General features: G+C 45.7%; 2 protein-coding genes across 4 annotated transcripts in view; both read left to right on the top strand.

Annotated features, from left to right (window-relative positions):
* smg1 (SMG1 nonsense mediated mRNA decay associated PI3K related kinase) overlaps positions 1 to 11,087 on the top strand; it is a 73,553-nt gene extending 62,466 nt beyond the window's left edge. For all 3 annotated transcript variants that reach the window (XM_060902292.1, XM_060902291.1, XM_060902290.1), the window contains exons 52-62: positions 4,809 to 4,965; positions 5,066 to 5,255; positions 5,384 to 5,856; positions 6,128 to 6,265; positions 6,364 to 6,696; positions 6,827 to 7,054; positions 7,266 to 7,477; positions 7,938 to 8,038; positions 8,239 to 8,415; positions 9,543 to 9,649; positions 9,752 to 11,087. In XM_060902292.1, coding sequence (XP_060758275.1) covers positions 4,809 to 4,965; positions 5,066 to 5,255; positions 5,384 to 5,856; positions 6,128 to 6,265; positions 6,364 to 6,696; positions 6,827 to 7,054; positions 7,266 to 7,477; positions 7,938 to 8,038; positions 8,239 to 8,415; positions 9,543 to 9,649; positions 9,752 to 9,829 — 2,194 coding nt within the window. In that variant the 3' untranslated portion in view covers positions 9,830 to 11,087. The remainder of the gene's footprint in view (positions 1 to 4,808; positions 4,966 to 5,065; positions 5,256 to 5,383; positions 5,857 to 6,127; positions 6,266 to 6,363; positions 6,697 to 6,826; positions 7,055 to 7,265; positions 7,478 to 7,937; positions 8,039 to 8,238; positions 8,416 to 9,542; positions 9,650 to 9,751) is intronic.
* A 2,750-nt stretch (positions 11,088 to 13,837) lies between these two features.
* Positions 13,838 to 24,435, top strand: arl6ip1 (ADP-ribosylation factor-like 6 interacting protein 1). The gene is made up of 6 exons (XM_060902289.1): positions 13,838 to 13,976; positions 15,561 to 15,694; positions 16,438 to 16,557; positions 20,374 to 20,491; positions 21,184 to 21,268; positions 23,708 to 24,435. The coding sequence occupies exons 1-6, from the start codon at positions 13,941 to 13,943 to the stop codon at positions 23,824 to 23,826; spliced, it is 612 nt and encodes a 203-aa protein (XP_060758272.1). The 5' UTR covers positions 13,838 to 13,940; the 3' UTR covers positions 23,827 to 24,435.
* The last annotated feature ends 1,106 nt before the right edge of the window (positions 24,436 to 25,541 follow it).

The raw sequence follows: 25,541 nt of genomic DNA, 5'->3' as shown, positions 1-25,541 counted from the left end.
CATGGGGTCAAACACACCACCGTGAGCCATCCGGGGAAGTCCCTCGTCCCCCGGCAGGAAATCGCCACCCTCCTGGAGAAAGGAGCAGTCTCTCCCGTCGACAGGCAGAGACAGCAAGGTGGGTTCTACTCCAGGTATTTTCTGGTCCCGAAGGACGGCGGTATCCGCCCGATCCTCGACCTGAGGTCCCTCAATTCCCACTTGAGGACCATGAGATTCCGCATGCTGCGTACAGTGGATGTCTTACACCACATCCAGGCGGGCGACTGGTTTGTCACCTTCGACCTGAAAGACGCCTACTTCCATGCTCCCATTGTGCCACACCACAGGCAGTTCCTGCGGTTTGCCTTCGAGGGCCAGGCTTTCGAGTTCAATGTTCTGCCCTTTGGGATATCGCTGGCACCCCGTGTGTTCACCGGGTGTGCGGCAGCGGCACTACTTCAGGCAAGGGGTTTGCGTGTCCTGCCTTACCTGGACGACTGGCTCGTCTGTTCACGGTCAGCAGCTCAGGCCCGCACCAACATCGCGACTGTGCTCTCGCATGTCGTAGAGCTGGGGCTCAGGGTGAGTTACAAGGAGAGCTCGCTGGTGCCCAGCCAGGAGACGACTTTCTTGGGCATGCACCTGGATTCAAGGTCGTTGATGGTAACTCCCTCCCAGACCAGGATCCACAACATCCGCCTACTGCTTGGCCGCTTCGGACGGGGTAGGTCACTCGCCCTGAAGACCTTTCAGCGCCTGCTGGGCATGCTTACGGCAGCCTCCTCTCTGGTCCCGCTGGGACTTCTGGACTTACGCCGCTTCAGAGGTGGTTCAACGGTCTCCACCTCCACCCGGTGCTGCACGGGCGCAGCACATCAACGTGCTGGAGCTACGGGCTGTGTTCCTCGGCCTACAGCACTTCCTCCCAGGCCTGACCGGCAGACACGTTCTGGTGCGGACGGACAACGCTACGGTAGTGTACTACATCAACCACCAGGGAGGCACAAAGTCCCTCCAGTGCTTGAAAGTGGCTGGCCAACTTCTGCGGTGGGCCCATCGACATCTCTTGAGCCTGCGTGCCATGTACTTGCCAGGCACTGCCAACAGGGCAGCAGATCTGCTGTCCCGCCAGGACCCCGATCCCGGGGAATGGAGACTCAACCCGGCGGTGGTTCTCGCCATCTGGAAACGTTTTGGCAGGGCAGAGGTGGACCTCTTTGCCTGCCAGGAGTTGACACACTGCCCTCTGTGGTTCAGCCTCCACAGCCCCAGTCCCCTGGGCCAGGATGCGCTGGCGCATGCTTGGCCGAGGCAACTGCTGTATGCCTCCCCCCCCCTCTGCTGCTGATCGTGCCAACCCTACACAGGGTTGCGATGGACCACCACGGGCTGCTGCTTGTCGCCCCCCCCGGTGGCTGGGCCGAGTGTGGTTCCCAAGTTGCTGCAACTTCTGAACGGCGACCCCTGGTGCCTGCCAGTGAGGACTGACCTATCACAGCTGGGAGGGCAGATCTGGCACCCGGATCCAGCCCGTCTGCAGCTCTGGGTATGGCCGCTGAAGGGCCGGACCCCCTGCGAGGTCCTTGTGAGCCGGCAGTGGTCAACACCATTGCAAGCTCTTGGGCACCCCCCACCAATGCCCTCTATGCCAACAGATGGAGGCTTTTCTCCAACTGGTGCTTAACTCGGGGGGAGGAGCCTACATGCTGCCCCCTGCTGACCATTCGACTGTTCCGCCAGCCTCTGCTTTGATAAGGGTCTTACCCCTGCCACCATCAAGGTCTGTGCAGCTGCCATCTCTGCTCAGCATGCCAGAGTTGGGGGAAGGACCGTGGGGTCCCACGCCTTGGTGGCACGTTTCTTGAAGGGTGCTCTCCGGTTGAGACCCCCCCGACGGAGCCGGGTACCCACATGGGACCTTCATTGGTGCTGCAGGCTCTCTGCGACGCACCGTTCTGAGCCCCTGCTCACGGCAGACATTTCATGGCTCTCCCTGAAGACTGCTTTTCTTCTGGCCATTACATCGAGGCGCGTCGGGGAACTACACGCGCTGTCAGTCAGTGGGGAGTGCCTGCAGTGGCACTCCGGCGACAGTGGGGTCACCCTGTGGCCTAACCCCTCTTTCCTCCCGAAGACCCTCTCTGCTACCTTCGTCAACCAGCCCCTTAGCCTTGCGGCGTTCGAGGCGGGCCATGGTGAGAGGTCGGAACTTTTGTGCCCAGTTCGCGCCCTCAGGGTGTACGTGTCGCGTACAGAGGGCTTCCGTAGGAGTGACGCCCTGTTTCTGTGCCACACAGGACCAACGAGGGGTCTGGCACTCTCTAAGCAGAGGCTATCCAAGTGGATAGTCGAGGCCATATTACATGCCTACAGGCACAGTGGCTTCCCGATTCCTCCGGCTGTCAGGGCGCACTCTGCACGAGGCGTGGTGGCCTCATGGGCATCACTGAAGGGCGTGCCCCTTTCAGACATATGCAGCGCAGCCTCCTGGGCTTCCAGCTGCACCTTCACCAGGTTTTACCGTCTTAATGTCGTCCCACATAATCCTGTGGCGACGGCTGTCATTCCAGGCCCGTCGCAGCATCACTGGGTACGGGTAGGCACTCCTCATGACCTGGTTGGTATTAGTCATCCATGTGCTGAAAGCACCGCCTCTGGCGGTCAGTAGAAACGAAATAGAACGAGAGTTATGTATATAACCGCGGTTCTATGAGTTTCGGATGACCGCCAGAGCTTGGCAGTCACTCGGAGTGTACACGAGAAGATTTGCCAAGAGGTCACTTCCTGGGTTTACCGGTCTTTTATGCCGGGGTCACGGGGTGACGTCACCCAGGTCACACGTGACTTTGTTGTTACTATTACTCGACCTGCACGTTCGTGTGATGGATATCCATGTGCTGAAAGCACCGCCTCTGGCGGTCATCCGAAACTCATAGAACCGCGGTTATATACATAACCCTCGTTTTCTACAGTTGTGCTTACAAGTTTACATACCCTGGCAGAATCTGATTCTTTGACCATTTTTCAGAGAATATGAATGATAACACAAACATCTTTTCCACTCATGCTTAGTGGTTGGGTGAAACCGTTTATTGTCAAACAACTGTGTTTTCTCTTTTTAAATCATAATGACAACAGAAACTATCCAAATGACCCTGATCAAAAGTTCACATACCCTGGTGATTTTGGCCTGATAACATGCACAGAAGTTGACACAAATGGGTTTGAATGGCTATTAAAGGTACCGTAACATCCTCAACAGTGATCTGTTTGCTTGTAATCAGTGTGTGTGCATAAAAGCTGAGTGAGTGTCTGGGATCCAGACAGACTCTCGCATCTTTCATCCAGCCACTGACGTTTCTGGATTCTGAGTCATGGGGAAAGCAAAAGAATTGTCAATGGATCTACGGGAAAAGATATTTGAACTGTATAAAACAGGAAAGGGATACAAAAAGATATCCACGGAATTGATAATGCCAGTCAGCAGTGTTCAAACTGTGATTAACAAATGGAAAATCAGGGGCTCTGTTAAAACCAAACCACGGTCAGGTAGACAAACAAAAATTTACACCAAACAGCACAGAGACAAGCCTCAAAACTTCTGGAACAAGGTAATTTGGAGTGATGAGACCAAAATTGAACTTTTTGGCCACAACCATAAACGTTACATTTGGAGAGGTGTCAACAAGGCCTATGATGAAAGGAACACCATTCCGACTGTAAAGCACGGAGGTGGATCGCTGATGTTTTGGGGATGTGTGAGCTACAAAGGCACAGGAAACTTGGTCAGAGTTGAAGGAAAGATGAATGCAGCACGTTATCAGCAAATACTGGAGGCAAATTTGCACTCATCAGCCCGGAAGCTGCGCATGGGGCGTGCTTGGACGTTCCAACATGACAACGATCCAAAACACAAGGCCAAGTCGACCTGTCATTGGCTACAGCAGAACAAAGCGAAGGTTCTGGAGTGGCCATCTCAGTCTCCTGACCTCAGTATCATTGAGCCACTCTGGGGAGATCTCAAGCGTGCAGTTCATGCAAGACAGCCCAGGAACTGGAGGCTTTTTGCCAAGAAGAATGGGCAGCTTTACCATCTGAGAAAATAAAGAGCCTCATCCACAACTACCACAAAAGACTTCAGGCTGTCATTGATGTTAGAGGGGGCAATACACGGTATTAAGAACTGGGGCATGTAAACTTTTTTTGATCAGGGTCATTTGGATGTTTTTTGTTGTCATTATGATTTAAAAATAGAAAACACAGTTGTTTATCAATGAATGGCTTCACCAAACCACTAACCCTGACTGGGGGAAAAAATTTTTGTGTTATCATTCATATTCTCTGAAAAAAGGCCAAGAAAGCAAAAATTCTGCCAGGGTATGTAAACTTATGAGCACAACTATATATACTGTTCTGTGAGATTCTTTCTCTTATGAAAATTTTTTCCCCCTCATTTCACATGAGACTTGGTTGTATTGCCTAATAATAATTTTGTGTGTAATTTTTAGCTTTGTGCTGTTTCTCAATTTTGTGTAATGAGGCAAGAAAGAAAACTCAGTTTTTCAGCACAGCTTTAAACCTTTTATGACGACCTTCAGCGTTGAAAGATGTACATGACACTGTGGTGATGGTGGTGCTGTGCATTTTATTTTTTTAAATTAATTTATTTGGTCTTCAGAGTGAGAATTATTCACCAGGTGGCTTTCAATCTCATCCTGAATCTCCATTCAGTTTATTAAATAATACTGACTCCTTACTGGTTGTACCTTTTTTTTTTTTTTTTTTTTTTAAATATAAAAACCTGGATGTGTGTGTACCTGTTCCAGGGTTCTGCGTGTCCAGTACTCGGAGCTGATACAGCCTCGGAACATGGAGGGCTCCGTACAGGACACGCCTAAAATGAGTGCAGGACAGATGCTGCTGGTGGCCTTCGATGGGATGTTCGCTCAGCTGGAGAGCGCGTTTGGGCTCCTGATAGATAAGGTGACTCTCGCACGCCAACTTCTCAGTGTCTGATTTGGTTTGTGTTAAGAAAAGCATCTTCACTCACGCAGCTGTGTTTGGTCCCAACACGCTCCTGCAGCTGAACTCCATGGATGTTCCTGCTGCTTGGAGGAAGGTGGATGTGATCTGGGAGGCTCGGGCCACGCAGGTGCATTTCTTTGACAACGTACAGACTCGGCAGGTCCTGGAGGAAATCTTCTTCCTCAAGAGGCTCCAAACGATCCGTGACTTCTTCCGACTGTGTGCTTCATTCGCTCAGACGCTGTCGGGTAAAGCATGACTGAACAATATTGTATTGCTGGAAATGGACTGTTTTAATCAGCGAGGATGTTTTTATTGTTGGAGCTGAAAAACAATTCCTAATCAAATAATATAAAGGTGATTTTCTCTTCCTCAGGCACCTGTCCTTCCCCCACTGACGAACCCCCACCATCTAACGGTCCCGTCTCGTTAGTGAAGCCTATGTACCGCGGCTCCACGGTGGTCAGCGAGGACCAGATGATGCGGCCCATCAAAGCTTTCACGGCAGATTTTGTGAGGCAGATGCTGATGGGTTTGCCTACTCAGGCTCTGGGTTTGGCTCTCTGCAGCGCCCTCAGTGCTCTCGGAACAGACCTCATCGCTCAGGTTGAGGCTAAAGATTTCGGGGCCGAAGGGAAGGTATCGCTGGATGACCTGTGTAAGAAGGCGGTGGAGCAGGGCGTCCAAGCAGGACGGATCTCCCAGCTGCTGCTGAACAGGGCCACGGTGCTCGCCAGCTCGTACGACACGGCGTGGAAGAAGCTGGATCTGGTGCGACGTCTGGAGCTCAGCATAGATGCCTGCAAGGTCAGCCTCCAGAGGGCGCAGCTGCACATCGCCATGTTCCAGGTAATGGTTCAGGAGGTTTATAACCACAGTGGCGTCTCCTTGGGCACCTTTGTGGAATTCACCGTCTCTTGTTTGTGGCTCAGTATAGATTAGTGAGTCATGCACGCAGTGACCTTGCATGAGTGGGTGTGGCCTAAAGTCTGAAAGTGGAGTTGTAATAGTATTTGAGTCAAACAAGTAATTATTAACTAGAATGTAATTTTATACATAATGCTAAACTGCTAGCTGAGGGTGTGCGGGGTTTAAGTTGATAAACTGATCTTCCTCTTAGTGGCAGCACGAGGATGTTCTCGGGACTCGCTCTCAGCCCATGACGGTCAGCCCTCCGCCTCGCTCCATCATCCTCAGCAACATGAAGAAGAAGCTGTACAAACTCAGCCAGGACGATGCAGCCATTGCCAGTGTTCAGGTCAGACATCAGTCTCGCACCTCTTCTGTGTGCGTGTTCATTCTGTTGTCTATCAGTAAAGAGAAATTGTGTGTGTGTGTGTGTGTTTGGTCTTGTAGGAGAAACTGGCATCACTCGAGGGTAGCATTGAGCAGAGGTTGAAGTGGGCGGGTGGGGCAAACCCGGCTCTGGCGCCTGTGCTGCAGGACTTTGAGAGCACTATAACTGAGCGGCGTGCCCTAGTGGTGAAGGAGAGTCAGCGTGCCACTCAGGTCACCTTCCTGTGCAGCACCGTACTCAACTTCGAGGGCCTTCGCACACGCACTCCCGAGGCTCTGAGCATGGATGCTGCTCTGTTCGACCTGGTGAAGCGCTGCCAGGCCACGTGCTCCTACGCCGCCCAGTTCAGCACCTCTGTCTCCTCTCTGGAGCTGCAGCTCCTCCACAGGCTGGTGCGTCTTTCTAACATGTTCTAAAGAATGTCTCTTAGGACTTTGTTCTGGATGTTGATTGGTCAGATGGTGTATTACTTTAAATAACTTTTCTGCGGCTCTGAATGTACGCGTGTGCATGCTTCTGTAGAGTCCTGTGATGGAGCTGCCCATTGGCTCCCCCGAGTGGTTGGTGTGCACTCAGAAGCACCTGTCTCAGGAGATGGGAAGTCAGAGGGCGGTGCAGGAGGAACGTGAGCAGCAGCTGGACTCGGTTACTGAAACCCTGCAGCTGCTGGTGGACACCATTAAAGGCATCCTGTCCAATCACAACCGCCTTCTGGCTGATGTCAAGCACCTGCTACGTGCCATGGCCAAGGTGTGTGTGTGTGTGCCATATAAAGCATGTTCTCTGGAAGCCTGAAATCAGGAATTTTCTTTTTTTTTTTTTTTTTACATGAGCATTACTGTTTCTACATTATCATTGTGTTACACTCTTGCTGTGTGTGTGTGTGTGTACACATCTGTTTTGTCGTGTGCGTTCATGCTCTCCAGCTCCTGTCTCCTAAAGCCTGTTTTGCGTTGTTCAGGATGAGGAAAGCGCTCTTGCAGACGGAGAGGAAGTGATGTATGAGGGCAGTGTGCGTCAGTTCCTGTGTGAGTACAAGGCATGGCAGGATAACGTGCAGATCGTGCTGTTCACGGTGGTGCAGGCGACGGGGCAGCCACGCAGCGTGGAGCAGGTGGAGCTGCTGCAGGAGATTCCCTCCACCCTCAAAGAGCTCAAAGGACAGAGCCAGAGGTGACGCGTACACACTCAGTGTTTTACACCATGTTCTCCATATCCATTACAGCTCGGGGGGAGATTAATAATTCAATCCATATTAAGGTCAACGCCATTTGAATTATTAATATGGATTTTAATATTAATCCTGTACTGCCACATGGAACATTAGTGCAACACTGTGTTGCCACTCGTCTTGTATCCACACCAGGGGTGTGTGGGGGGGGTTGTGCTCTTTGCCTGTTTTTCTGGCTCGATTTGTCTTTCTCTCCATCTCCCCCATCTGCCTCTCCTCTACGTTTTTCACTCTCCTATCATTGTCTCTCTCTCAATTCCTCAGTGCTTCCACAGAAGGAGCAACTTCTCGAGTCCTCAAGCCCCAATCTTGTTGAAATTTCATCCATAAATAACCAAAGTGGATATTTTGTGTATTAAAGTGCAGTCCAGTGTTCACAGCTCATGTGTGCATTTCCTGCAGCGTATATAACGGGCTGGTTGGATTTGCATCTCCCCTCGTCACCAACAGAGGAAGTGACTGTGCAAGCCCCACATCAACCGTGCAGACGAGCTTCGCCGCTGGTAGGGGAAAAGATTTTCTGTAATCTTCCCAAGCAAGGAAACTCGCCTCCCTCATTGTACATGTTTTCTGCTCCATTTAAGGATTAGATGTAAATCAGAACAACACATTTCTGATGTCGCATTCCCAAACACGCGTGTGTGTGTGTGTGTGTGTGTGCGTGCGTGCGTGCGTGTGTGTGTGTGCGTGCGTGTCTCTACAGCAGTGCGATGCAGTGGTGTGAAGACACAGCCTGACAGCATGTCTCAGAACACTCGCAAAGCCCTTCCTCGTAACTTGGGGACCCCAGCAGACACCCCACCCAGCACCCTGCTCATCACCAACAAAAGCCTTGTGCCGAGCCCCAAACGCACCGTCAGGGACCCGAAAACCGGGAGAGGTGTGTGCACGCGTGTGTGTGTGTGTGAGAGAGAGAGAGAATGTCCTGTTAGTCCTAAATCCGAAGTGAACAGATTATCATCTCTTTGCTATGGTATATAAATATGACAGTATTGTTAATGTTCAGTCTGTGCGCTTTTAAGGGAACGTCAGAGTCCAATTTAACTTTTAATTGCAGTTTCATTAATGGTTAAATCTTTCAACTTTTTAAAAATGCTTGATGTCAATCTGGTGCCAATTGTAAAAATTCTCCCTGTCTAAAACTCGGATTGATTTTGAATTAATGTGTTTTTTATTTTTCATGTAATTTAATTGTACTGGTTATATTGTCACATCCTTCATTTCATTATTTTATTCTGTATTGTCCATTCCATTACTTTCTTATAGCATAACTCCATATAAAACACCTGAAACAATTCCCCATGACTGCGGACATGCCTGCTGCTTGTCTTAATTTTTGTGGGTTTGAGTCACATCACCTCCTCCATGTTTTGCCTGAAACATTCAGAGCCTTTAAAGCTGCAGGAAAACACCGTGGGGTGGCACGGTGGTGTAGTGGTTAGCACGGTCGCCTCACAGCAAGAAGGTCCGGGTTTGAACCCAGCGGCCAGTGAGGGCCTTTCTGTGTGGAGTTTGCATGTTCTCCCTGTGTCTGCGTGGGTTTCCTCCGGGTGCTCCGGTTTCCCCCACAGTCCAAAGACGTGCAGTTAGGTTGGTGTGGGGCGGCCTTGGGCTGAGGTGCCCTTGAGTGAGGTACCGAACCCCTGACTGCTCCCCGGGCGCTCTGGTGTGGCTGCCCACTGGCGTGTGTGTTCACTGCTTCAGATGGGTTAAATGCAGAGGATGAATTTCACTGTGCTTGAAGTGTGCATGTGACGAATAAAGGTTTCTTTTTCTCTTAAGCACCCGCTGTGAGTGTATGGACCCGAGTCTTGAGCAGTTTTCCTCCAGTTCCCTGTGAACCTGTTTGATTCATTTAAAACACTTTTAAAGGTCAAATCCAGTTGTTGGTTCTTGAATCACAGGATGATCTTTTTGGCCAGATGTGTTAATGCATGTAATAAGATGATTCACCAGCTTGATGTAGTGTATAACCGCCACTCTTCTTTTCTCTCCCTTTTTATTCAGCTGTACAAGAGAGAAACTCGTACGCTGTGAGTGTCTGGAAGAGAGTGAAGGCAAAGCTGGAAGGGCGGGACGTGGACCCGAACCGGAGAATGAGCATCACTGAGCAGGCATTTATCCCTCCTCTATTATTATTATTATTATTATTATCACATTTTTAAACACAAAGCACTCGTTAAACTGTATGTGTCTCTCCATCCATCAACCCACAGGTGGATTACGTCATCAAGGAGGCCACAAACCTGGACAACCTGGCGCAGCTGTATGAAGGCTGGACGGCGTGGGTGTGAATGGGGATTTCCATGTCGGTTCACTTCGGTTCCAGCAAGGGTTAGAAATCCACCAGAATCCACTGGGTCTGGGGCATCGGAGCCACAGAGCTGCATGCGGGCAAAAAAAAACGGGGGTTTGGGGGGGCGTCAAGGCCCTCCCGTGCGCCCACACGGGACCTCCCCCCTCCTGTAGCACAGCAGCAGATCCAGCTAACACCAACGATACGATTCTCGGGTTTGCATCCGTCTCCCCGTAAACGTGCAGGGGGGGGGATACTGAGGACAGGGGAGGGGGGTGAGGAGGAGGAGGATGAGGCTCTTCCAGCTTTAACAACCCCCTCCCCCCACACCAACCCCTGCTTCATCAGCGATAACGCCAAGTCTGTCAGCTAGCGATAACGAAGCTTGTGTTTTAGAGCAGGAGGCTCGTTGAGCGACACGCCTCTGGACTTCACTCGGGAGACGGGGTGGGGGGCCGCACGCTCCTCCCACCATCCTCTGGCCTCTGTTTTTGGATGGCTTTAGCGAGGGTGAGGTTGGGGCAGACGAGGCCGGCGTACACCGGGGCAGGTGCGCGAGGCTTTAAAGGGGGACTCCATTCAAAGCCAGACGGCCGTTGGCAGACCTGCAAGTTCTTTACATCTTTCAAAAATTCTCAGTCAAGACTGCTTTTTTTTCCCCCCTTCCCCCCCCCCCCCCCCCCTCCCTCTTTTTGGTCAGATGTTTATTCCAAAACTTTACACACATCAGCTCTATGGTTTCACGTGCGAGTGGAGATTAAATCAGTTTTTTGGGGAAAATTTAATTCTTATGTTCGTGTTTGGTATGAAGATGTGATGTGCATCAGGCTGGTAAGAGTTTTTCTTTAATCGATTGATAATTAGAAAAGTTTAAGCATTTATTAAAGCCCAAATTCAAATCTGATCATTTCTCTAAAACTCATTTTCAGAAATGCTGCCTTTATTTTTTTTTTTTTTCCTTCTCTTTAGTATACATCTCGATGGTATGTTGTGTATTTGTAGGCATTTGGTGTTTTTCCTCCTGCTCCCTTCTTTACTTGCTGTTTAAATTAGCACCTTTTTTTTTGCCTTGCCTGTGAAAGTGTCATTTACTAATAAATATTCCCCACTTCGCTTGCGTTTTACTGATCTTTAATCTCGTTTTACATTTTTAGTGGGGGGTGTTTCAGTGGATTAGTGCTGTGGTGATGGTAGAAATGTTCTCTTAATGATTTTACTCCTTCGTTTGACAAATAAATCTGGATTTCAACTGTTAAGCTACTTGTTCAGTTATTTGGAATGAAACTAATCAGTTTTATGTTCCAGCCGTTTAAGAGGAAGACATTATTAAAGTAGGTTCTAAATATAAACTTTTTTTTCTTAAATGGACTCGGTGTGTCGGGTTTAATTTGGGTCACCTACACGCATTCAGGAGTTCAGTAATTTGTGATGAGGTGGGTGACATGATTGTTTAGTCAGAACGTTAACGTTGTCTGTGACCAGATGAACACAAGCTCAAGGAACTACACAAAACAAACTAACGTAAAGTGCATATCCTGGACCAATTTTGGGGGCTTTTTTTTTTTTTTTAAATATGAAAGTATGTCCCTTTACACACTCATCCAGAAAGGTAATTTTGCACAAGGCTATCTGTGCAAAAAAATAAAACGCGTCTGGAAAAATCCCAAGGGAGTCTGGAGCCAGATTCGTGACGTCACCGGTGGAAGCGCCAGCAGGCTGCGCGAGCTTGCACGGTTTCAGTGCACAGCCTGTGTAGACCAAGTTTAGCAGCGAGCGATTTTGCATTGAAATATGGAATTGTCACCTGAGCGCAATGTTGCTTCACCTTTAGATGAAGAATATAATGAAATGTCAGAATTATTTCTTACCCTGGCAACAGTCAACTTGTGAATTGCCGATTTTCTTGGTCTTTTTCTCAGCTTCCAGGAGCCTTGCACGAAGTGCTCCCATTTCTCTCGTCTGGTCTTTTGGGAAACAATGAGTACTAATTCCATCAAGATTGGTGTTGCTACACCCTCCTACAATACATCTGTTAACCATTTTTAATAATTGCGTGATCACGAAGAAATTTGCAGAAAACCACCAGGTCGTTTTCTCATAAACAAACCAGCGCTGACGTAGGATTCAGAGGGAGGCGTCCCGCTCGCGACGCCATGAAAATCCATGTTTCCCGGGAAATCCAAATGCCAAGTTTTTTCAGAGGCGGGCCAATTCGCCTCAAATGGCTTGATTTCAACTGAATTTTTCTGGTATTGCACAAAGTAAAAAAAAAAATTGTGCAGAATGTGACAGATATTTGACAAGTTTAATATAAAGTAGGAGAATTACATTGATCTTGCTCCTGAATTTACCTGTGATATGCCCTTTAAATTTCTTGACTAAAACTAGCACACTGCACTGTCAGAAATATGGGTACAGTCAGACTTCATTTCAGCCCTCCAAGGTACAGTCTGCACTAATGTATCCCCTAGTGCTCATTATTGGACTTCAAGTTAATTGTGTGCACCTTTTTTTGGGGGGGGGGGGTGTCAAAAAGGTACATGTTTCCGATCCGTCTATAAATGGTACAAATAAGTACCTTTACAGGCTCCTGCTCCAGTGACGAGCTGCTGCACCCCTCAAGGTCCAATAATGTACTTTGTGTGTACCATGACATCGTGGACTTTTAATTTAACATACAACTTTTATTTTTCCCCAGCTTTTTAGTTGATAGTTTATCAGATGGAAAAATGTTGATCTAATAAGATGCCTTCTGAGGGATTAGTTTTCTATCAAATTGCACATGTGGAATTGGGTGTATTAATTTCAAACTTGCACCTTTTAAGTGTGTCCAAGTGAAATATGCAATATTTTGTTTCTGTATAATGTGGGAAATTCTACATAATTTACAAGTAATTTTTATTTTGCATTATTGTCTCAGAACAAGTGCATATGACAGCTGAAAATACCCAGTTTGGAAACTTTGCTCCTGGTCCAGATTGTCTGTCTGTTTTTGTGTTCTCCACTTTTCAATAATTTTATAGCCATGCCCTCACCTCTTTTTCTCATCCTCATAACTCATCATTAGAGGTTTCTTGTTGAGGGATGGTTGTAACAGCTTTAAGTAGTTGGATGATGGGGAGTACTTAAATATTAATAAAAACAACACCTTTATTTATCACACATACACTTGTAAAATTCCTCTCTGCATTTGAAGCAGTGACTACACACACACACACACACCCAGAGCAGTGGGCAGCCATGCTCCAGCGCCCAGGTGGGGGTTCAGCCTAAAGCTGCCCTATGTTCACCTAACTGCATGTCTTTGAAAGCGGAGCACCTGGAGGAAACCCACACAGACATGGGGAGAACATGTAAACTCCACACCCACAAAGGCCCCTGTTGGCTGTTGGGCTTGAACCCAGAACCTTCTTCCTGTAAGGTGACCTTGCTAACCATTATAATGTTAACTCTACTTAGCATGCTAACTAGTTGAAGAACCATCATGGCTGGAAATGGTGGTGGGCTTAATGAGTGTAAGAAATAAATCCAATCATATTTATCTCCACCCATTTAACCATTAGAGACATTTTACTCATGAAGTAATCTTTTACACCTTTTAAGTTTGTTCAGATATTTAGATTGTTTGATTTGCAAAAACAATGCACAAGTGTCAATCATTTTAGTTCAACTTTATGACGGATTTCTTTCTTCCCGTTACTATTGTCATTTATTTCTTTTTTACCTGTAGGCTATCAAGTGCTATCTCTTCATAAAAATCTCATCTAACCATGAAACAATTTCAGTTTAAAAAAAATCCACTTTCCTCTGCTATGAGACAAATTCAACTTAATACTCAAATTCACATTTCTAAGGGCGTGATTCTCGTTCCACATCAATGACGTAACTTGCTGGTAAACTGCCTCCTCCAATATGGCGGCGTAGTTGACGAGTCTGGCATCTCTGAAGCATCTACTTCCGGCCTCGGTGTGTGACGTAAAGCCGTAGCCGCCGGTTCCAAAAAAAAAAAAAGCCCGTGCGTCAGTAACGGTTGTTAGCTCGAGCACAGCAGCGCGAGCGCTCCGGAGCTGCGTTTGTGAGTCGGAAAGCTCGCGGTACCGCGGAGGATCATGGCGGAGGGCGATAATAAAAGCGCTAGTTTACTGGTGAGTGCTCGCTCCGGTCGGGGCTTTACTTGTTTGTTTATTTTAAGATGGAGATGTTTGGGCTGTTTGAGACAGAGACCCAGGCTGGGCGGGTTGTGGTTGTTGACTGTAGCTGAGCTAACAGCGGCTAGCTTCACGGCGCCTCAGGCTTCGTCGCGTTATTCGTTGTCTAGCTAGCTTAGCTTATTTTACCTCAGTTTCCTGATTTCCGAGTTTGCTCGCTGACCGTAAAATGCGACTCGAGGAGAAATTTCACGAACTAATTAGCATTACCTGTCAAAAAGGGGTCAGGCCTAATATTACCCTTTACATGACGTCACATTCTGAACAGTTTGTCTATCTCGTTGTATTTTTTTTAATATAGATAAATCTCAGATTCGTGTTAAGATATTTAAGAATTTAAGAAGTTATGACGCTAACCCCGTTAGCTAGATGTTGCACTGTCACCTAATGACAGTTTCGGATCTTTTCTGTGAGTCAAATCACCCAGCTCAGTTCATCATTAGGAGTCGGCTCTTTCGGCTCTGACTTCTCCCACTTTTTATCTGTGGCTTAATTTGCTCAATAAAATCTTACCCTACACGCTAATTACTAAAATAACTTCGTACTTTCATATTCTGTTAGCCGGAATGTAAAACAAACGGTTCTCGTCCTTTTATCCCGATGCTCATGTCCATGTTGCATTATGGTGTGTATCATGATGATAAACAGTCAGTTCTGTTTGCAGAGTGCCATTAAACTCTCCAACATCTTTAATGCAGGATAAAGCGGCTAGAGATAATGAGATGAATGAGCGATGACTTTTTTTTTTTGAGTGGAAGGACATGTTAATACTGTTCAGAAACGCGAGTCGACTCACAACGTTCAATCTAAAAGAGCCGACTCAAAGAATCGACTCGTTTGTAAACGGAGCATCAATACGAGCGAGCAAGTGCGCATGCGTAGGGCTCTGTCGCAGGTCAGTGTGAAATATAAGCAGTTATTTACAGACCTGAAATAAGTGACATTAAAAAAAATTTAAGGTGCCTTTTAAATATGCTTTGCTCATAAATAATAGGTATTTTCTTGCATTTAACCCTAATATAGATTTACTGCTGTGGTTTTCAAGCCATTGTCTTTAGCTATTCCCTCATTTTCTGCAGTCAGACTTCCTCCCTCGTCCAGATCATGCCATTTTTATTATTATAATAAGCTTAAAGAAAGTCTGGAATTTTGTAATAACCTCTTGGGAAAGAGGGCTGGAGAGAGTCAGAAGCCTGAAACCATGGCATCTGTTGCTGTATCACTTCCTCTGTTTTTGATAAATAATAGTCTGATTATTTTCTGTTCTAGTCCTTGAGTAGAGCCTTGCACTGTGTGTGTTGCACAGTTTTGGGTGGGGTGGGTATTTTTGTTTTTTCCTGCACCAACATGTGACTCAACTTAACGCTGTATTACCAAGTGGTTTACAAGCACGTGATCATAGGCTGGCGTGTTCATCCAGCAATTCACACATCTTGTTTACACTGGCGTGCTCCTCCTCACACTGACTGGTAGTTTTCAGGCTTCTGCTCCGTGATCTCAGTCATATCATTCGTGTTCCAGGCTCAGGAGACATCTCAGCTGGAGGAACAGCTGCAGGGATGGGGCGAGGTCATCTTAGCTGGGGATAAGTTCCTGCGCTGGGAGAAGCCCTGGTTCCCTGCTGTGTTGGTAGGCAGCACCACCGTGCTCTTCCTGTGAGTACCTCACTGCATCAGACCACACCCTAAAGATCTGATCTACACTGGAGCCCAGAGACTTTCACCTCTCAGTCCGGATTAACCTTAAAATGAAGGAAAATAAGCACTAGTAGATCAACAGAGTTGTGACTACAAAGCAGTGAAGAATTTAGTCTTTTAAAGACCAGGCCTACTCTGACGACTGGGGGATGTGACAGTGTGTTAAATTACATCATAATGCACATTTCTGAGGGATTTATTTATTTATTATAAATGTAACAAAAGCAGACTCCTGATTTAAAGCAGCTATTTGATATTAAGTTTGAACCGAATCATTAAATCTGATCTCGTAGTTCTTTTAATTAATTGATTGGTTGATTTTAAAAGCATGACCTGTGGCACATGTGATCAAGTGTCATGGTGTGGGGTTTCCCCGTCTCTCCTATTACAGGTCATTGAGTTGGAAGATGCTGTCATATAAAATCAAAAAAGCATGGTGTTAATGAACTTGATTTGGAAAAATTAAGTTCACATTATGCAAATTTTCTAATGAATTTAATGAGGTGAAAGCCATAAGACAAAGCATGTATCTTCTAAACTTCTGCAATGCATAATAATAATAATAATTATTATTATTATTTATTATTATTATTATTATTATGGAATATTTAGATTTTTGTGTAATAAGTCATCAAATGACTATGAACGTACAAGGTTTTTAAAAAAAAAAAATCTTTAAATCTTCCTCCCCTCTCTGGCAGACTCGTCTACTACCTGGACCCGTCAGTGCTGACTGGACTGTCCTGCACCGTCATGATTCTGTGTCTGGCTGATTACCTGGTGCCCACCCTCGCCCCACGTATCTTTGGCTCCAACAAATGGTACGTAAGATCTCAGAACACTGTGCTCTTGCATCCTGAAAGCACCTTCACTCTGAGCAGTCAAATATAAAAGTTTACAAGTTGCAACACAGTCATGACAAGTACTTGCTTCTGATTGGTTGGGTAATAGGACATATTTGTCCAAAACACAGCGTTTATCACAATACTATAGGTTTCCAAATAAATCGTCAGTGAAACAGTAGTGCTAGATGTTTTTGTTTTAAGTAAAAATTATTTTTATAAAGGACTGGAGGAAACTTTTTCAAATCAGCTTCTTGGTCTCATCTCATTATCTGTAGCCGCTTTATCCTTCTACAGGGTCGCAGGCGAGCTGGAGCCTATCCCAGCTGACTACGGGCGAAAGGCGGGGTTCACCCTGGACAAGTTGCCAGGTCATCACAGGGCTGACACATAGACACAGACAACCATTCACACTCACATTCACACCTACGCTCAATTTAGAGTCACCAGTTAACCTAACCTGCATGTCTTTGGACTGTGGGGGAAACCGGAGCACCCGGAGGAAACCCACGCGGACACGGGGAGAACATGCAAACTCCGCACAGAAGGGCCCTCGCCGGCCACGGGGCTCGAACCCAGGACCTTCTTGCTGTGAGGCGACAGCGCTAACCACTACGCCACCATGCCGCCCCAGCTTCTTGGTATTGAAAATAATTTTTAAGAAGTTCTAGAACAGCACCACAATATTTTGTAGAAAAGTATCGTCAGGTAATTTATCACGATTTTGCTATGATGTCTCCTCGCCTGGCCCGAGTGCACCTAACCTTTCTGTTACTATCCGATTTCAATGCTCTGAATCCTGTTTATACAGGTCAGAAATATTCAAGCAATTGTACTAACTGCTTAATGACGTGTTCAGGAATTCAACAACTTTCCGAGATGTAACCATAACACACAGACTAACAATGAGGGTTTGTTTTTGTCGTTTTATTAGTTTGTAAGTGAGCTCACTCGCGCTGCAGCGTCTGGATGTCACATTAGCACTTCACACTGTCACTTGGTTCACAGTTACAAACCACAAGATGGTGGATGTTTTTTTTCCATCGTTAGCAGGTTCAGAACAGTCTGCTCAAGCTCTTTATACAGGAGCATTGATGCTTTTTCTTGGCTACTGCACAAGAAAATGCGTGACAAACAAATGTTCGTGGTGCAGCAGAAAAACGTTCATCTTATCTTCTGCAGATCACGAGTTTGAATCTCGACGGTGCAACAGCTATCTGTGATCTGGAGTCGAGAGAGAGGAAATTGGATTGGGGGGGCATGCTCTAACAGTCTCTCTCATGCTCTGCCTTTTTCTCCTCTGTGCATCAATAGCATGGGCCAATCACAGGAGTCTGAAGGCCTCTGCATGCTCTTGCGACAAGGCTTTCGCAGATAGCTTTTCGCAGACAGTTGTAATTTATCGTTGAGCGGGGAGTAATAGGCGTGCGCGATGTTATTCACCGCCACAACACAAGGGGGCGCGAAGTCGTGAAATTGCTAGGAGTAGTTGGTGGGTGTGGTTAGTGGAGTGTTTATCCTCCGGTTACTTATAATGACTAGAACTGGAGTCGTATAGATGTACGTACTTCCTCGATCAACCGCTCTTCGTGCTGCTCCATCTTCGCTCGTGTTTTTAAAAATGGCGGTCGTGAAAACAAACCAAACCGGGAAAGTAGGGAAGCGGAAGTGCGTGTACAGCGGATGTAGAGTGGACCAATCAGAGCCCTCTTGTCTGCGAGGCTTCTGCAGTGGTCACAATTTTTGGGAGGTGTGCGCAGAGCGTCTGCGAAGGTGGGGGGGCTACGCAGACGCCGTCTGCGACGCCATCTGCGAGGACTGGGTTGTCAGCATAAATTGGCCTTGAGAGCTCATGTATGTAGAAGAGGGTTGATGACATTTTTCTCCAAGTGCGGTTGTTCTGAATGCTGCGTGGACGCGGCTCTGAGAAAGTCTATGTTGGCCTGTACTCCTATCGATCGCTCGGTCATGTGATTTAGTAGTGGATGGGAATTGAGGAGCAGACTGTCTACTTTGGTTTGCCCTGCCCTCTCAAACCTGGGACTTTATCAAATCTAAATATTATTGGAGTGTTTGATCTCCAACTCTTTCCCTTCTTATCTTTCTCAGTCATGTGTGAAAGCAGATGTTTTTGACCCAGCGGTCAGACTGCAGTTGCTTGCGTGTGTTAAGCGTCAGACGGCGCGCTGGACCGATTCACCTGGCGCTCATCTGAGTGAGCTTGGCACAGTTCAGAGTTTATTTTAGAGCCTGGCACTGTCCTTGTGTCCCGGCCTGTTGTATATGGTCATGTCCAGAAATAAAACCGTACACACGCTCACTCAGGTTTCAGATGTTCAAGTTGCCTGAGCGTGTCTTACTCCTCTGTGTGGTGATGTGCAAAAATTCCTCCTCCATTCAACACAACCAGTTAACATGAGCTTTATTGTCTGACACACACGAGGTTCTAAAGCTCTTTGTATGTGAGGAATGAAGAGCTTTTCGTTATAACGTGACTGTTCAGAGAGCCAGAGATGGATGATCTGCCTCACTGGCTGATTAAACTGATCTAACGTTAATGTTATTTAAAGACAATGTGAAATGGACTGTTTGCAGTTTATTGCTTGGTGTGATGGATTTTTTCCAGCTGGGACATTTTTGGGTGGGTTGGAGTTTGAGTTGATTGTCTTGTTAAAAGCGAGTGATCAGAGCTGTGCATCTTCGAAGGCATTGTGACTTTTCTTGGAGCGCAAGGCAGTTTGGTTTTCCTCTGAATTTAGACGTTCTAGTGATCCAGCGTCAGTGTGATTTTGTGGGTGTTTTTTTTTTAAGTTCTATTTTTGTCTGCCGTTTGCATTCGTGCTGTACAGAATGAAGATTTGGACGCTGTTCTCAGCCTTTGACACTTTGAACCAATCAGAGACTCTTGTGTTGAAGCATGAAAACTGCAGCAAAAGTTTGTTCCCCCTGTAGTCTCTCTGATAGCAGGAGGTAAAACAGGACTTTTGATACCATGCCAGTTTTTTCTCTTTCCTCATAATATTGATGCTGAAATTTCAGATTTTTTTTGGACTGAGCTTTTAAAATGATTTAATAACTGAAGCACTACTGGGGAGAAAAGATGATGACCATGGTTTCTACAAAACAGATTTTATTTAATTTAACCCCTTCAATTCCCTTGGATGAGTCATGTACGTCATGAAATCTTTTACCACTGTGCCTTATGATGGAAGAACGTTTTGGGCATTGACTGTAATTCATATGCGCCACTGTGAAGTAAAAGTAGTGTGCCATGTAAGGTACATAAAAGGTGTTTATGACTAGTAGCGTGCGTCATAAGGCACAACGGTAAGATTTCATGACGTGCGTGACTCGTCCAAGAGCGTTGAAGGGGTTCATTCAACTTGTATCACTTGTATTACAAAAAAATTAAGTATATAAATATAATTCAAAGAGATGTAAATGATCCTCCGTGTGGGTCTGCAGTGGAAAATCAGGAGCCGTTTTGAGGCGGTGAGAAAGAAGTCATATACTACAGTGTAGATTTGTGTTCTAAATAAACTAGTCTTTTGAACAGATTAGTACAGATGAAGTGAGCACCATAATCTTACAAAGCTAAAAAAAAAAATCTTCCAAGTTATGATTTAAAATCAAGAACAAAAGCTTAACTTCTGGAATTTGGTCCTGCAGCATAAACACCCTGTTAAATCAAGCGTGAAATATGTGATTAAACACTGCTCTTGCATGTTATTTCATTAATTTCTTTTTGCAGTAATTTTTTTTGGGGTCTTTTTTTTTTTTTGTGTGTGTGTGCAGGACCACAGAGCAGCAGCAGCGCTTCCATCAGATCTGTGGGAACCTGGTGAAGACGCAGCGGCGTGTGCTGGGCTGGTGGAAACGCCTGTTTGCCCTCAAGGAGGAGAAACCCAAGATGGTAAACATCAGCGTCTGTCTCACATGTTCACGAGCTTTACTTTCACCTTGACGAGTTTAAAGGCTCGCTGTAGGAGTGAGATGAGCAGCAGAATTCAAAATACAACTAGTGTGAAAACACAAAGTACAGAGTTCACTGTTCTGCAAATGACTTGTGCATCAAAGCCACAGATTTGGCTGAGAAAAATTTTAATAAATAAATGATTCTTGGAAAAGTGTAAGAGTTGGTAAATATGTATATAAAGGGTTGTTGATGTGCTGAGTCCGTTGTTAGGCCGTTAAACAAAAATGACCTCAAATCTTTACTTTTGTTCAAATTGGCGCGTCAGTTGCCACCCATGTTCATGAAGCTCCACCCACAGAATCTACATTGGTCTGTGGAAGGTTTATAAAATAACTGACGTGAATCACTTCTGGACATGCACGAGCTCTGGGCCAGAAATTGGTTTTCTGAATGGTCTTTCTCAGAAACAATGAATTTAATGTATTGTGTACTTGCATATCTTCAAGGATATCTGTGGTACATATAAAAAAGGGGTGTTTTTTTTTTTTTTTTAATTGACTCTTGCACCTTTTTAAGGCACTTGAATATGCTGGTGGATGTCAACTGTGCAACGTCCTCCGCTGCCGTTATCGTTTTTATTTATTTACTTATGCAGTTCTTCATTCTTGAATTGTTTAATTTCCCTGCAGTATTTCCTGACGGTGATCAGCACTCTGGTGGCCGTGGCCTGGATTGGACAGCAGGTCCATAACCTCTTCCTGACTTATCTGATCGGTATGTATGCGGTGTGACAGTGCTCATCTGTGTTGTTCATCTTCACTGTGATGAAGTCTCTCTTCGTTTTTGGTAAATGAGGTGTTTGAGAGTGTTCACAGGGTGTGTCGTGGAGCTTCAGAGGGGTAGGAAATCTCATCTCATTATCTGTAGCCGCTTTATCCTGTTGTACAGGGTCGCAGGCGAGCTGGAGCCTATCCCAGCTGACTACGGGCGAAAGGCGGGGTTCACCCTGGACAAGTCGCCAGGTCATCACAGGGCTGACACATAGACACAGACAACCATTCACACTCACATTCACACCTACGCTCAATTTAGAGTCACCAGTTAACCTAACCTGCATGTCTTTGGACTGTGGGGGAAACCGGAGCACCCGGAGGAAACCCACGCGGACACGGGGAGAACATGCAAACTCCGCACAGAAAGGCCCTCGCCGGCCACGGGGCTCAAACCCGGACCTTCTTGCTGTGAGGCGACAGCGCTAACCACTACACCACCGTGCCGCCCCCGGGGTAGGAGATATGAAAACAAACAGATTGTGATTTTTGTACGATGTTTTTTTGATATGTGATGAGAATAATCCTGCCTATGCCTGCTAGTGAGACAGTACAGCAGCATTTTAAAAATAAACCTTTAAAGATGGTTTTGCTTACTTTTATTTAAGGTCTGCAAATTGGACCATTTAAAAAAAAAAAAAAAAAATCTGTCAATGTGAGGTCGAGTTAGCTTGGAATTGTTATTCAAAAAGAAAACCTTAGTCTTGTAGGAATCAGCGTGTTTTCAAATTGTCTGAAATGACTTGAATATGAAGTGTTAAGTTCTCATATATGTTGTACATGGTTTTAGATTTTAGGTTTTGTAGTCAATGTTTTAATGCCCTGCTGCTTTTATACAACTGAATCTGGTTTAAACGTTTGTCACAAACACTCTGCTCAGTTAATTTTACCCAAACTGGCTCTCGTGGCTCTTACACTTGCTTAACTGAGCTAAATCACAGAGCCGAACGAGTGTTTAAAAGTCTGTGTGAGAGAGATATATCCAGTGGGTTTGTGGTTTCGTAAGTCTGTGTGTGTTGTCACTGAAAGTATGCAGTGTGTGTCAGATAAGAGTGTTGAGTAAAAGAGGTCGTGGTATTTAGGGCAAGAACATGGAGCCGTCATCCCGGTCCAAAAATAATCCCATCATGACCCAGCGTTAAACAGGCCAGAATATCTAAGACCTGTTCGTCTAAAGAGGCCTTTAAAACTCTCATCTCTTCATTTTATTCATTCACTCAATTACAACAGAACCAGAATCTGTTAGAGACCATCAGTACTACTGTATAAATCTGACTTGGGGTGGGACCACGTACGAGCTCAGGATGTGAGGTCACCGAAGCAGCTTTAGACTGATGGTGTACAAGCTGAGGTGGCCATGTCACACATACAGAACTTTTAGTGAAGGGAAAGGTGGAGAGATGTTTCTAGGTTATCTTTTGGTCATGAATATTAAAAATATCAGTTCTACAAATGTATTGAAATAATGTTCATAAGTGATAACTTGCTCAGCTTATTTTGAATGCTGTAAAACTTCAACATGATTTAATCCATAAAATGAGGCAGATCACAGAGAAGGGCTACAGAAGCTCTAACTCGTCATAAAATTCCAGGTTTTAGGAATATGCAAATTGCGAAATCCCTCCCACATCTGCTGATGAGTCATTTTATGACATGGCCCTTGTGTGGTCTGTTTCAGATTTCCTGATATCAGCTCGCGGTGTTTCTTAAATGGGGAGAAAAGAAGAAAATGTTACATTGACGATTCGTATACATTCACTGATCGGGTTTTTTTTTTTTTTTTTGGTAAGCGTTGGGTGTGTGAACGACTCCCACTTGGTTTCTGGTTGGGCTTCCCCCCCATTATGTACAGAAGTTAATATTTAGTGACTGTTTGCTTTTCAAACTTCACTGTTGTACATTTTGATAAGGAAATCCAGTTTTTTCTGTGATGTGGAGAACCTGCTCTAGTTATTTGGAAACTTCCAGAACAGCCTTGTTTGAGTTTATCAGAAAAGTGTTGGATTACTGAGTATCTTAGTTTTTCCAGGGTGTGTGTGAGAGAGAGAAAGGACTCTCGAAGTGGCGCGCTCAATTTTTGCTCAAGGGATTTTTGTGATTTCCACATTGTTACTGTATTCCTGAACAATGAATGCAAGAGTTTCATGAGGATGTTTTCAGTCCTACACAAAAGAATCGGTTTCCCTCTGATTCAGACTCGACACATGTTAACAGGTGCGTCAGAGTCCTGAGCGATGCTCATGCTGTACTGTAATATTTCACCTCTGAGCAGAGTTCCACCTTTCACACAGAGTGGTGATTCGAGTTTGACGGGTAGCTTAAGTCTCCTCCGGGGCGAGACGCTGCGACTCACCTGCTCGTAAATCTGTGTGTGTTTTCACAGTGAACTTCCTCCTGCTGCTCCCAGGCCTGAACCAGCACGGCATCGTCACCAAGTACGCCGGCATGGTCAAGAGGGAGATCAACAAACTGCTCAAGCAGAAGGAGAAGAAGAATGAGTGAAAAGAACAGGATGATAATTGAGTTGGAGTAATGAGAGTTAAATGTGTCCCCGAATAACAAGTTGGAGTACTAAAGTACTTCAGGCAAAGCAAAAAGCTAGATTTAGACTTGAGCACACTGATTTCTCACGTTTCACCCGGAGTATATTGATCACATCCATGTGTTAATGGTAGAAGTGCGTTAAACCCTACGCTGCTTTAAAGCTGGTCCCTTTTTATAAAATGTTAAGGCTAAGCATCCAACTGAGAAACATACATGTTGTGTGTGTGGGGGGGTTGTTTGTTTTTTTGTTTCTGAAAACTGCACTGAAGGCACCACAGGAGAAACCGGAGTGTTGTGAAGCTGTGTGTTGGTGCCCAGAGACCTCACGCCTGAGGGCTGCAGAGTCGTACTGCTGTTTTATTCTCTCTCCTCGCCCGTTCGAGGCTCACCGCTGTAAATAGACCTGTCCTCTTTCCACCTCCCTGTCTGTGTTTGGTCCGTGTAAGTGTGTCGACTTTCCCTCCACCTCATCAGGCTGGAAGCCGTGACTCGTCTGTCTGCATTTCATCCTCTTTCAGTACAGTATCTTAATAAAATGATAAATAAACAACTGCTCTGACACTCCAACTTGTGTGCTTTTGACCCAGTTTTCCTAAACTCTAGGTTCAGGGGATTTCTTAACCATAAACATGTTCTCACTCGGTCAGAACCTCAGCGTGGAGCTGAACGTTGGAGTGTGACCAGGAAGACTGATAATCAAACTGTGTTAAAGGTGCGTTAGTTAAGATTTTCTCAATTTGGTGAGATTGGTGCTCTCGTGGGTTAAAGAATTGGAGTTGAATAGTATTTGAATAATTATTTTTACTCATTGGACCCCGCCTACTCCTATTCCCACCCATGTACACACAGCTCCACCTCAGAACCTGCAGTGGTTCAACTAATTAGCATTAAAAGGACTGTCATGATGAGAGCGCTTTGAAACCCAATTTTTATAACTGTAAACACAATAAGTGCTGTATTTATGATGGCTGTTCTAGCTCCGTGTTCTGGCTTATGGTGTAGGAGGATCTGCTACACTCCTTTCTAATTGGAGAAAAGTATCTACTATCGCCGTTCAAATGGCTTAAAGCTTCATACAGATGGTGTAGACCTCTGCTGAGTTTCCCAAAAGCACCGTAGCACAAAGATCATTGTTAAATGGTAGCGTGAGCAGCACAAAGAAGCACTCTCGCTCTGAGTTAAGATGCTCTTAGAGTTAAGAGGCTTTTGGTAAACCAGCATCACTCATTCTGTGTCCAGCTTCGTCCCATTCCCCAGTGACTTATTTTTTTTTAATCTCTCCGTCTTGAAAAATTTAAAATACTGTTTTTCTTGTCTAATGGTGCGCCCCCCAATAAAAAATAAATAAAAAGCACATAATTTCCTCACACGTGAATTACCTGGCTGTGCTGGGTGCTTACTGATTTGAGAGATGTGAGCAGAGTTAAGGGGTGTGTGTGTGTGTGTGTGTGTAAAAAATGATTCCCAGGAAGCCCATCCAAAACCAGACAAACATTCCAGCACATAACACACTTTTCCACACTGATTTTCTCCACTTTTTAATACACTTGTACTAAACTGTTGTTCTTTATCATGTTCTAGGTGTTGTACCATGTTATTGCTGCTAGTAAGAAGGAATCAAATCCTCTATCGCACCTTTAACTTTTATATTCAAGGTTGGCTCGGTGACGTTC

This window comes from Neoarius graeffei, chromosome 20 (assembly GCF_027579695.1).
Source record: "Neoarius graeffei isolate fNeoGra1 chromosome 20, fNeoGra1.pri, whole genome shotgun sequence".
NCBI classification, from domain to species: Eukaryota; Metazoa; Chordata; class Actinopteri; order Siluriformes; family Ariidae; genus Neoarius; species Neoarius graeffei.
This window is presented reverse-complemented; position numbering and strand designations above follow the sequence as displayed.